Here is a 12,808-nt window from a genome sequence, read left to right on the forward strand (position 1 = left end):
GAAAAGTACACATATGGCTCCCATAATGCTGAAAGAGCACTGATGTATCAATTTATTAGCACCGGCATAGAGAAAGTGAGCTTGCAAATGGCATTCAAATTAAAAACTCTTTTCTGCGGTCACCCTTCTGTAAAATACCCCTCACACTCTTGGGGCTAGTCAAATAGTGTGGGGCAGAAATGAGGGCTTCTGCCAAGGAAATTTTATCAAGAACTTTTCATAGCAATGAAAGGCTCTGCAAAGGGTTCTGGTTGCTGTTGTGCTGGTCGGTTAAGGAAGCAGAGAACGACAAAGATTTTTTTCCTAGAGTTAAAGAATGGATGTTTCTACCATTCTTTCAATATAGGCTCTACCTTTCCATATTCGCTAGGTTCAGACAGTCAAAAAGCCCAAGGCTGAATCGATTCAGTCTTTGCAGGTTAGTCTAAGCTGCAAAAATTGAACTAATAAGAAAGTGAACAGACATTCAGTTTTGATTCTGGAAATGCAGTCACATGTCTGTGGTGGCTCAGGCCAGAAGCCAGCGAGTGCGAGAGTATGGCTTTCTGGCTCTGTGTTCACTTCCTTTCCTGCTGTCCCTGAGGTCTCTGGGGTTTGCAGTCCAGAGTTACAGCAGCAGGACTCTGCAGGGTTGCTCATCATAATGTCCTCTTCCTGTTCTAGGTGCCTCTGGGATCTGTAGTCCACAGTTGCAGCCAGCAATAAGTTTAAGCAGGGGAAGGGGTGTTTAACCCCCCTCCCTGGCCCCAGACCCCAGCCGGGGTTTCGCAGGGGCGGGGGTGGGGACAGTCCACCCCTTGTAGACTGGGCTGCATTCCCAGCTGAGCTTGCCCCATTCCCTGTCAGCCAGCTCTCACTGCTCCAGCTAGGGAGCAGAGGGGTGGGGCCAGCCCTGCTATCTGGACCAAACAGCTCAGCCCAGCCCAGGGCTGCAAAGCATGCTGGGGGACTCTGATTCCACTTGAACAGGAAGGGGTCTGGGACAGAAGATTCATAAACCAGTTAACCCAAATCAGTTAAGTCTGATGCTACATTGAACCAGGTTTATCTTAAACCAGTTTCAGCTATTTTGAAACTGGTTTATGTGCACTGAACATCTGTTCTGTTACAGGTTTAAACCAGTTTCTGATCACTTACATTAATTTATGTGTAACTTCTGTCCCTAGCCTTAAAGACCAAGTAAGGCCTTAGAAAGGACACATAGGTAGATATAGGAGTTTGAAAGGGTGTGCAGATAAATATAATGTGCTTTATATGGCTTTAGGTCAAATACAGATTTTGGTGTATTCGTCCCCTCTTCGGTTCTCACTCTGAGTCACTCATGGCAGGGCATTAGTAATACTCTTGTCCTCCTGCTTTTACACTGACACATCACTGTACCTTTCCTTTTCTGACTAGCCTCCAGTCTTCTTTCAGTCTCAAACCTGCCTGCCTTGGTGTTTGCTCTTAGATATCTTGCATAATGCATCCTTCTCTGTACAGCTACTAGCAATATTCTGGTTCACTCTGATCGTGTTGTCTTTGTCTTGAAATCTGTCCAGAATTGATTTTGGCTTTCTCATTCAACATACAAGAGCCCTTGTAGATGTGTCTCTCTGCTTCTGTGCTTAGTTCACTATGTTGCTCCCACACTTCTCTTCCCCATGAAATGGAACCAGCCCCTTTTGTTCAGGCTGTTCTTTATGCATAGACAAGTCCCACTAATTTAACCCAGAAAACCACTACTACTGTCTATTTCTATCCACCACTTTGTGCTGCAGTGGCTTCAAGTTATCATCCACAACTGTAATACTGGACCTGTGATACAGTTAGACAAAGCTGACTTGTATTTATTAAAAATAAGTCTGTAGGGTAATTGTAAACATTGCAGTTGTACATTAGCTACCCGGATAATCACATAATCTTATTATTGTTACTCATCCCCATCCCTCTCCCCACAACACTTCAGTCCTATAGTTTACTTTGTTTGTTGCCAAGGTTGGTTTAAAAGCAGCATGGAGTCGGGACCATATTTCCTATATGTTGTTCAGGGGCTAGGATGATGGAGGCCTGACTCTGACTGGGGCTGCTGTACAAATATTCAGGTATCCTACATGTCAGAGGTGTGACTTTATTTCTATCTCTTACTGCTTATTTTACTCCACATCTCTGAATCAGACCCTTCAATTAATTTTGCCTATGTTGTTATATTTGGTGTTTTTCCTGGTGATATGAGATTGTTAGTTTTCCTTTGGAAGAAAAATTTTATTGCTTCTATGATTGAAGCAAAAATATCTTCTCTAAACAGAAGCTCTAAAGTGCTCAAAAAAGCAAATATAATACCTAAATGTAATATCTCATATTAAAATAGAACTTGGGATTTTTTAATGCTTTGGGTTGGCAATATGGCTTTATGTATATACCAAAATATGAACACTTAGAAGTTACCTCCTATACTATAGCCCCATGTTTGTGGATCGTAACAAATCATGTTTCTCTGCAGGATTCCTTAACAAAGTACTAGGGGACTTCTGTTCTTTTCACATGCATTTGTTTTAGGCAGATCAAGGAGATAAGGAACTGTCTTTCTTTCATAAATTGTAAGCTAAACAAATCTGGGATTTCATTTCAGGTCTTAATCACAAACTAAATGTTTCAAATGCTTGTACTACTTCCAGTAACCTCTTTCCCCTTTCATAGAATGTCCCCAAAGGAGAATGAAGCTTAAATAATGAGAGAGCTCTGAGTAAAGCACCAGTTATCTATTAAAGTGGAGACAACATTGTTTATATTTAAGCATGAATTCCGATGACATTTATCTGAGTTAATGTTATCTTTATTTGGTATTATGTATTTTGCCTAGTTGTTTGCTGTGTTGCTTTCTTTAAAAGGCCTCTCAGATTTTGCTGGAGCTGGACCATCTCTGGTGACTACATTAGCACATGCCTCTGTAGCATGAAAACATCTAAACATCTTAGTTAAGGAAATATAGCTATAACAGGTTGTAGCTATTTGCATCCAGCTTAGAATAGTGGCCACTAAACTCATATTCAGAATGCTGTTCATTTGGTTTTAATGAGCGTGTAGTGAAGAGACTACTTGAACTTAATAACCATAGCAAATGAATCACTGTCTTGCTCAAATCTGTTCTGTCTGGGTAGGCTGACGTGCATTGGTTGATATGAGTGTGGGAAAATTCTTGACCATGGGAAATAAAAGGAAGGGGCCTCTGTTCATAGCATTGTTAATTAACCTGCCTTTTAGATTAGTCTCTTCTTTCAAAATGTTTTAACATGAACAAGATTTTGGTCAACGACCTCTGACTGATACACATTTGAGCCTTCATTTATGGGGTGTAGGCTGAACATATAAAATAACATTAAAACCTGTGCACAAGAAAAGTGAGATGCTCCAGTTTCTAATGTTGAAACCAATGTAATGTTCCTTTCTCTTTATAGTGACAGCCATACATCTGAAATAAGAGTTTAACAATGAAATATATATCAAAGAAATTTACAGAGTGGTGACTTTCCTAACAATGGTATCATTTCTTCCCTCCAGGTATTTCTGTAACAAAGAAGACTCATACATGTAAGTAATATCTTTTGATATGTTCTTTTCTTACAAATGGAATTCATGTTAGGCTGACTGATGTGGTTCTCAGACTGTTAGCTGTTTTTTCTGATTTGGGGAGGTCCCACTTTACAAATGCTAGTCGGCTTCCCAAGACAGAGTTGTTCCAGACCAGACACGGAGTTTCCTCAATACGAGAATATGGTGTGCATGTCGAGGGGTGGAAGGATAAGGGAGTGAGGGCAGGAGTTTGAGGGGGCAAGGCCGAGCTCCAGGTTCTGATGTGCGTAACCTGATATAGTTGGCTGGTAACAAGTGTACCCTGAAACCAAGGAAAGAACAGTTACCTATTGATCTCCCTTCCTTTGTATGTCTGGTACTTATGTGATTTGCTTCAAATGAAATCTTTTTGTTTTTAATTCTAAGTCTCCTTTCCCTTCCTGTCCACTAGTCCATAAGTTAGATAACTCTGTTCTTGTGCTTAAGGAGACATTGGTTGGAAATGAGAAGGCTACAGTTTTGTTATTAGCTCTCCATACAGACAGCCATGGTAAGTGGCAATCCCGGTAACTGATGTGGAGGTGTGCATGGACTAAGACAATTCACGCTGAGTCCCCCGCTTCAGAGACAAGTGTTTGAGGATTGACCCTCATTCTGCTCTGCACCAAAAGCTCAGTGCTATGATTTGTAACTGGAGGAGTGATATTTATGCATGAAAGGTTCTGAAACCATTAAGTCATGGAAGCCAGGTAGTGGAACAGTCACATTTGCCCACAGTTTCACAAATCCATAGACTAAAGAAAAATTAAGAATCAGAATTTGACAAAAGCTGCCTATCAAAATCAAACATTCCACTCCATGAGACTTGCTAGGCTCTGTTTTAACCAGGACAAGATTTAGGAGTGTCTTAATCACCACTTCATAGGGCCAAAACAGTGTCATAAAGTATTTGACATTAATTTCATTCCCATTTCGTTCATGATGTTAAAATTCCCATGTGAAGAAAAATCATTCTTTAAAATCACATGCCACTCAACGTCTTACTAAAGTTAATAGAGATTTATAGTGTATGGTTTGTTGATACAATACATGCAGAAAAGAAGTTGCTTGAAATGAGTTTTGTTTAATGTTGCAGACTTCTTTAGAGAATGATCGTACTCCTTTGTGTAGGTGGGTTTAGTACGTAACACACATTTTTAAAGGTCAGATTCTCTCGTTGGATGTATGTATTTGTGGTTCCCATCATTATAAATGGGAGCTACACATAGGCATCTGAGGGCAGAATTTGATCCTTAAGTTTTTGGTGAATATTTGAGCTCATGCTGAATGAGATTGACAGTACAGGAGACTGAAGTCCTCTGTATATCCGCAGGCCAGGCATTGTACAGACAGCTTCCTTGCACAGCCTTGCCCATGAGCTCAACCCTGGCCTGGAGGGACCACCCTCTCTAGAGGTGGTAAGTAATTCAGTATTTATGCTAGCTCAGTCCTGGGCCTCTCTTGCACAGAGGCTAGTGATTGTGCTTTCTGTACATGGTGGTTTGTGACAGTCTACCTTGCAATGAGGTTGAAACCACCAGTCTATATCATCTTTTATATATAGTAGTGCCTTTAACTGACTTACTGTCAGGAAACCACTTCTCCAGTTCCAGTATTCAGTAGCATATATAAGACAAATTAAGCAATAGCTATAGATTTGAAGACCATAGGGAATATTTTCTTAATCCATGTTCCACTAATAAGGAGTTGTCATCATCCGTACTTTAAGGGGTTGTGCGTCTGGGGCCTTTTATGGAAGACGGCTCTGTTTTTCAAACTTATTTCCCAGTAATGTACAATTGATACTAAGGCACTGTTGTTAGCATTGACTAAAGATGGCAACATTTACTCTTCTGTCAATAGCAATAAAAGAGTTCTTCTGATTCATGCTCAAGTAAAAGCAATGCCCCCCCCCCCCACATTCCTAAATGGTCTTGTTATATAAAGCAGACACAATTAAGAAAAAACAGTGCATAGTTAAGAGTCATTCTTTATGAAGCTTACGCAGATATTAGAGACCTAATCCTGTGGCATTTCCCATAAAAAGTAAGAACAACCTGAGTGCAATTTAAACAGATCTCACAGAGGGGTTCTCTAATTGGCACATCAGTTTCAGTGCAGTTCTCTAAAACATAAATAGGAAACTTTTCTGAGCAGTGGGGAGATAAGCTAGCTCAATAGGCAGGTATCTGAATACAATGAGCAGTATGGAAGAATTGGCATAGTGAAAATATAGACGCTACTTTCAGATAGATATGCATGAGCTTTGCATCAACATTGATCAAAGTTCCATGAGATTTGATTCATATTGGCTAAGTACATACAGTCAAAAAGTCCAAGGCTAAATTGATTCAGTCTTTGCAGATTAGTCTAAACTGCAGAGATTAAAATAAGAAACAACTAGACACATGTTCACTTTTGATTCAGGAAACGCAGCCACATACCTGCAGTGGGTCAGGCCAGAAGCAGGTAGCCAGCCATGGGCTGTGGGTTCACTTTCTCTTCCTGCTGCCCCAGAGGTTTCTGGGATTTTCAGTCCAGAATCACAGAAGCAGGACTCTGCAGTGTTGCTCATCACTTCCTCTTATTGCTTCTAGGTGTCTCTGGGATTTGTAGCCCACAGTCACAGCCAGCAGTAACTTTCAGTAAGTTTAGCAGGGCAGAGCATCTCTGTAATTGGGGGAGGAGAGGTTTTACCAGGAGAAGGGGTTTAAACCCCCTCCCTGGCCCTAGACCCCAGCTGGTGTTTGCCTGGGGGGTGCAGTCCCTGCCTCCTCCCCCCTGCCACCCACCCCCCAACCCTTGTCTGGTGGAGCAGACAACACAGCCCAGCCCAGGGCTGGGAAGCATCCTGGAATGTTGGGGGACTGTGATTTAACTTAAACCAGGAAAGGGTCTGGGACAGAAGTTTTATAAACTGGTTTGACCCAAATCAGTTAAGTCTGATACTACATTCAACTAGGGTATCTTAAACTAATTTCAGCCATTCTGAAACTGGTTTATGTGCACTGAGCTTCTGTTCTATTACAGATTTAAACCAGCCTCTGATTACTTAAACCAGTTTATGTGTAACTTCTGTCCCTAGCCATTATGAGTAGTTCTCTAAAGCATAAGTTGAATCGGACCGTGTATGTCTGACCTTTTGCTATAATGCACAATACATTTTCCTATCACTGTACAGAAAGCAGTTTAGAGATTAAAATATACAATTGTGGAATAATGTCCGATAAGTGTTGCTTCACATAGGCACCTGAATGCAAGAATGACAAAGCAAAACTGAGCTGGAATTTAATAATTGCAAGTGAAGCCACGTTCTTTTTTGCTAATCATGTTATATATTAACTTATACCCAATCATTATGTTTGCAGTTATTGAGACCATGCTTATCGGTATAATATGAGCAGTATTTACTGTTAATCAAGTGAAATGGAATAAGATTTCTTTAGGGGAAACTCCAAAACAGTTCTTATAGACACTATCCAAATTGGATGTTGACTATGTTGTGTGTTGATACCACTTAGGAATACAGCAAAAGTTCACATTTCTATCAGTTCTTCAGAAGTTCAGAGTACAGGAACATTTGAAAATGCTAATAGGCTAAAAGGTGTATAGCTGATAGGTTATATTGACCTTCTGACCCAGATAGAGGATTATGCTGTAATGTTGCTGATACTGATAACTATTCCAGGGAGTTTCCTCTGATTAAATGGTAGGCTATGCCTTCGAACAGCAGGTTTGTGCTGTTTGGATATAATTTTAATGGTTATCTCCATTGTACTGGATTTGAGACCAGTAAACAGGCTTTTATTGTTCCATCCACAACATTTAGGTTTGGGCTCTTTCACTGTTTGAGATATGATAGATGTGTTATCCCTTCCTGGGTTCCGTTTTTAATAAATAGTGCATCACCTGAAAATGAACTGCTTGTTTTGTAGGTCACTCCTGAATCAAATGCTAGTCAGGTTTTCCGGCAAACTGTTAAGGAGTCCTGTGTCTCCCAACTAACTAGCTGAACAAAACTTGAGAGACTTCCATTCTCTTTAGTGCAATCTGTTTTACTTGAGTTACAATCCCTGGTATTCTTTCTGTATGTCATCTGTTCCTTCAATTATTTCAGAATTGGAATACTACAAGCTTTAGGGCACATGTGCTAGCCTCTGTTGAATTCTTTAAACTGTGATCCTTCTTTGACTGTAGACTTCGTAGATTTTTAAAAATACAATCACTCTTATGGAACCAAGGAAATGAATCATAGAATCATAAATCATAGAAAATTAGGGTTGAAAGTGACCTCAGGAGGGCATCTAGTTCAACCCTCTGCTCAAAACAGGACTATCCACAAATATATCACCCCAGCCAAGGCTTTTGTCTAGGTGGGTCCTAAAAACCTCCAAGGATAGAGATTCCACAACCTCTCTGGGTAACCTGTTTATTACCGTCCTCATGAGAGAGTTTTCCTTAAATCTAACCTAAACTTCCTTTGCTGCAACTTGAGACCATTGCTCCTTGTTCTGTCATCTGCTACCCCTGAGAACAGTCTAACTCCATCCCCTTTGTAACCACCCTTCATATAGTTGAAGGTTACTATTAAATCCCACTCAGTCTTCTCTTCTTCAGACTAAATAAGCCTGGTTATCTCAGTCTCTCACCACTCATGTGCCTGAGCCCCCTAACCATTTTTGTTGCCTTCTGCTGGACTCTCTCCAATTTGTCTCCTTTCTGTAGTGGGGGGCCCAACACTGGACACAGTACTCTATTTGGCCTCACCATTGCCAAATAGAGGGGAGAATCATTTCCATCAATCTGCTGGCAATGCTCCTACGAATGCAGCTCAGTATGTCCTTAGCCTTCTTTGCAACAAAGGCACACTGCTGGCTCATTCAGCTCATTGTCCCCTGTACTCCCCAGGTCCTTTTCTTCAGAGCTACTGCGTAGCCAGTCAGTCCCCAACCTGCAGCGGTGCATGGGATTTTTTCATCCTAAATGCAGGACTTTGCACTTGTCCTTATTGAACCTCATGAGATTTGCTTTGGTCCAATCCTCCAATTTGGTCTCTGAATCCCAGTCCTACCCTCCAGCATATCTATTACTCCCCACAGCTTGGTGTCATCTACAGAGTTGCTGACGATGCACTCCATCCCACCTTCTAGGGTATCTTCTAAGATATTGAACAAGACATGCATCAGGACCAACCCCTGGGGCACTCCACTTGATACCGGCTGCCAACTAGGCATCAAACCATTGATTACTACACTTTCAGCCTGATGATCCAGCCAGTTTTCTGTCCATCTTACAGTTTATTCATCCAACCCTACTTGCTTATCTTGCCTGTAAGAATGTTGTGGGAGACCATATCAAATCCATGCTGAAGTCAAGGTATACCATGTTCACTGCTCTCCCTGCATCCACAGAGCCAGTCATCTCATCATAGAAGGCAATCAGGTTGGCCAGGCATGACTTGCCCCTGGTGAATGCATGCCAGCTGTTCCTAATGACCCTCTTCTTCTCCAAGCATGAATGCCACATGCCCCTGGAGGCTGACAGGGCATGGTGAGCTCCAGCAGGTGGGGATGGCATTGTCGGCGGCAGGGGCATGACAGCAGCAAGCAGGGAGCTCCTGCAAGTAGCCACAGCACTGTCAGCAGTGGGGGGGCAGGTGGCAAGCACCAACCAGCGGTTGGCGACCACCCGCATATATCAGTGGTGGCCAGTGGTGATTGTGAACCACCTGCAGACACCACCAGCAGTGTCAGCAACGGGGCGGGTGGGTAGCGAGCAGCAACCACCCGCAAGAGCTGCCCGCAGTGTCGGCGGCACCTTTTCATAGAGGGTGCACCACCATGCTTAGGGGGTGCACATGCACCCTTGTGCACCCCCTACACATCACCAATGCCTCCAAGTGATTAGAGATGTATTCCTTGAGGACCTGCTTCATGATTTTTCCAGGGACTGAGGTGAGGCTGACTGGTCTGTAGTTCCCTGGATCTTCCTTCTTCCCTTTCTTAAAGATGGACATTATTTTTGCCCTCTTCCAGTCATTCAGGACCTTTCCTAATCACCACAAGTTTTCAAAGATAATGGTTAGTGACTCTGCAATCACATCAGCCATCTCCCTCAGCCCCCTCGGGTACATCACATCCAGCACCATGGATTTGTACATGTCTAGCTTTTCTAAATAGTCCCTAACCTGGTCTTTTGTCACAGTTGGCTGCTCACTTCTGCCCCAGACTGTGATGCCAGGTGCAGTAGTCTGGGAGCTGACCTTGCTTGTAAAGACTGAGGTAAAAAACACATAGAATACTTAAGCCTTTTCTGCACCATCTTTCATTAGGTTGCCTCTCCCATTCCGTAAGAGACCCACACTTTCCTTGATCTTCTTGTTGCTGACATATTTGTAGAAACCTTTGTGTTACCCTTCATATCCCTTGCAAGCTGCAAATCCAGTTGTGCTTTGGCCTTCCTGATTTCATCCTTGCATGCCTGAGCAATACGCTTATACCTCTCCCTAGTCATTTGTCCAATTTTTGTTTTAGCTCATTTGGAGTAGAGCATGGTAGTCATCATGTTATGGTCTTCTTTCTACTATCTTACATGCTTTGGGCAAAGTAATACTGTAAAAGTCCACATTAACTTAGATGCATTAATATGCATCAGAGCAGTTCACATTTCTCCACAAATGTGGTTTCAGGCTCTTTGTAAGTTCCTACAGATATCATTGCATAGGTTACACTCAAGTCATATTTTTCAGATATTTTCTTGCCACAGCTAATGACCTTTTGAGGAAAAAAAATAAAACTTGAAATTGTGGGGAACAAGAGGCTGATTTGAGAGAAGTGCTTGCATTCCAAACACAACCTATGGGTTCATGTGAAGGTGCAAAAGTTTAACAAGTGAATATATAGTCTTTCAGTGCTGGCATATTACATTCAAATCTTACCATAATCAGTGAAAATGAGCTTGATGGCCGCAGCCCAGTGCATTGCAGACACTTGCTGAGATGTCAGAACCACTACACAATGAAGTAGTCTTTTCCCCCAAAATCATTTTTAGATCCTTTACACTTCACTTCATAGCACTTTTGAAGAACTTGATCCAAAGCCCACGGTTATAAATTGAAAGCATTCCTTTGACTTTCTTTAATGGGCTTTGAATCAAGCACCTAACAAAGCAAAGGGATGTTACCTGCTGGTGTACTCAGCAGGTTAATATTGCAATTTGTGATCTGACTGAAACTCAGTAGCCGTGCTCTGTGAATTACAAGAAACCACACTCAGAGTCTTCCTAGAAGTTTGATTGCATGCTTAGAGGTCATACCCACTCAAAAGCCCAGGTGGATTCAATTATTTCTTCACTGTATTCATCCACCTCAACTTTTCAAGAAGGAAAAAGGAATATGCTAATATAGGTTTTGCAACCCCTTCCTTGCGAGTGATAATTTCATTGTTAAACTTTGTTCTATTCATTTCAAAGCTCCTTTTTATGGAACTATATTCTGAAACTAAAGTGCTGCATTGATTTCTTTACCAGTCTCTTGAATGTTCATCCAAAAGAACTGGACAGCTTAAGGGGTCAGTCACAAGGCAAAGAGCTTTTGACTCTGAGGTCATTCTTTGAAGTCTAACCCATGTTGGTGGTGACAAAAAGTTATTACTAAATTCTGGTGAAGTGAAAACAACTTTTGAGGTCTGCCCCACTCTCTCATGCAATAGAAAGTTCATAGAACCAAACCCACCATCATAATGGTGATCCTGGGACAAAGTATAAAGCATAGTCCAAAAAGTGTTCTTCTTGTGGAAACCATGAGTGACAGCTAGAAGAGTTGCAATCTGGCTCCTGTGTTGCAACTTTTTTGTGGGAAATGAGAGAGGATTGCAGCATGAAAGAAATACCAGCAGCTCTTGCAAGCATAGTATTCAGTCTACACAAGTACACATATACACTGAATTAATCTGATGCCTCTTATAAGTCACTTTACAGTGGTACTATCATCTTTGGACACAAAATTGCCTAAATATTTGTGTGACAGAATGAACTTTCCAGGTTCTGATCCTCTGTGTTGTAAGACCCAAACTTGCCCATGGCAGTCAAGTGCCCCAATTCTTGCATCATGTCCAGATGGCAACTTCAAGAGGAAGCTGCCATTCCACAATACACAGGCTTCTTTCCCTCCATACATTTCTGTAGTTTATGCATATCAGCAGTGGAATTTCTTATCTGTGTCCATACACTAGTCTATCAGCAGGTATCATCTTAAATCTCTGACTCGAGAGATGCAGCCATTAAAGGCAGTTATAAAATGGTGTTTGGAATTTATGTATATCGAGTGCACAGTTCAAGGGAATCTGATCAATTAAACTGTCAAGAAGTTCAGCTTGCGGCTGTAATGTAGACAGTCTACTTTAACCTGTCCATTACACTGATTGAGGGTTTCATTTTCTCAATATTAGCAAAGCATTTCAGTTTGTAGTCAGGCCTCTTTTATACATTCCAGCAGAGTTCACTCTCCATATCAAGTTCTCTCTGTTACATGGCTACTATTTTCTTGTGGTCATTTCTATTTATGTCACCCCTCCTTTCATTAGCCTTACTTAACAGAATGTCGAGTGCCCTTAACTTGCACAATATAATATAATGAGACTCTTTCACTATAGTGTCTAGGGCTGCCTACAGACATAAAAAAGGCACTTTAAACTTGGCATGTCCCCGTGCCAAGCCCAGCACATACCCAGAAGAGGCATTGCATTAGTTTGAACCAGCTCGCCCAACATCTGTATAGATTGGGCACTTCAGTGGGGCTTTTTTGGCACTTCTATCTAATAGCTGATTTATTTCCACATCCATCAGCAGTATAGAAGTTTGTCCTGTATTGGTTCAAACTTAGGGATTGTTGATATCTGGAAATTCATCATTCTAGAGTAATTATTCACTATAAGTAATTATTTCAGTATAAGCCTCCAATGTGGATGCTAATTTTGAAATGAGTGCTTTTTAATGAGTTAGTAAAAAAAAAAAAAAAAAAAGCACTTGTGATCTAGAATAAGCGTATTCACACTTCATATTGAAATAATTATTGCGGAGTAGCTATCTTAGTAAATAGTAGTGTCTTGGAGCAGTATTTGGTAAATTGTTAAATTTTCAAGTGTAGATAAGCCCTTCATTTTCAAGTGGTAGCTGCAGAAATAATTTAAAAATGGTGAATCTTAGTTTTAAACAGCTG

At 41.4% G+C, this 12,808-nt stretch overlaps 1 protein-coding gene across 2 annotated transcripts in view; it reads left to right on the forward strand.

Annotated features, from left to right (window-relative positions):
• RORA (RAR related orphan receptor A) overlaps positions 1–12,808 on the forward strand; it is a 605,658-nt gene that overhangs the window by 403,160 nt on the left and 189,690 nt on the right. For both annotated transcript variants that reach the window (XM_059714789.1, XM_059714790.1), the window contains exon 2: positions 3,541–3,570. In XM_059714789.1, coding sequence (XP_059570772.1) covers positions 3,541–3,570 — 30 coding nt within the window. The remainder of the gene's footprint in view (positions 1–3,540; positions 3,571–12,808) is intronic.

Source organism: Alligator mississippiensis, chromosome 11 (assembly GCF_030867095.1).
Source record: "Alligator mississippiensis isolate rAllMis1 chromosome 11, rAllMis1, whole genome shotgun sequence".
Lineage (NCBI taxonomy): Eukaryota > Metazoa > Chordata > Crocodylia > Alligatoridae > Alligator > Alligator mississippiensis.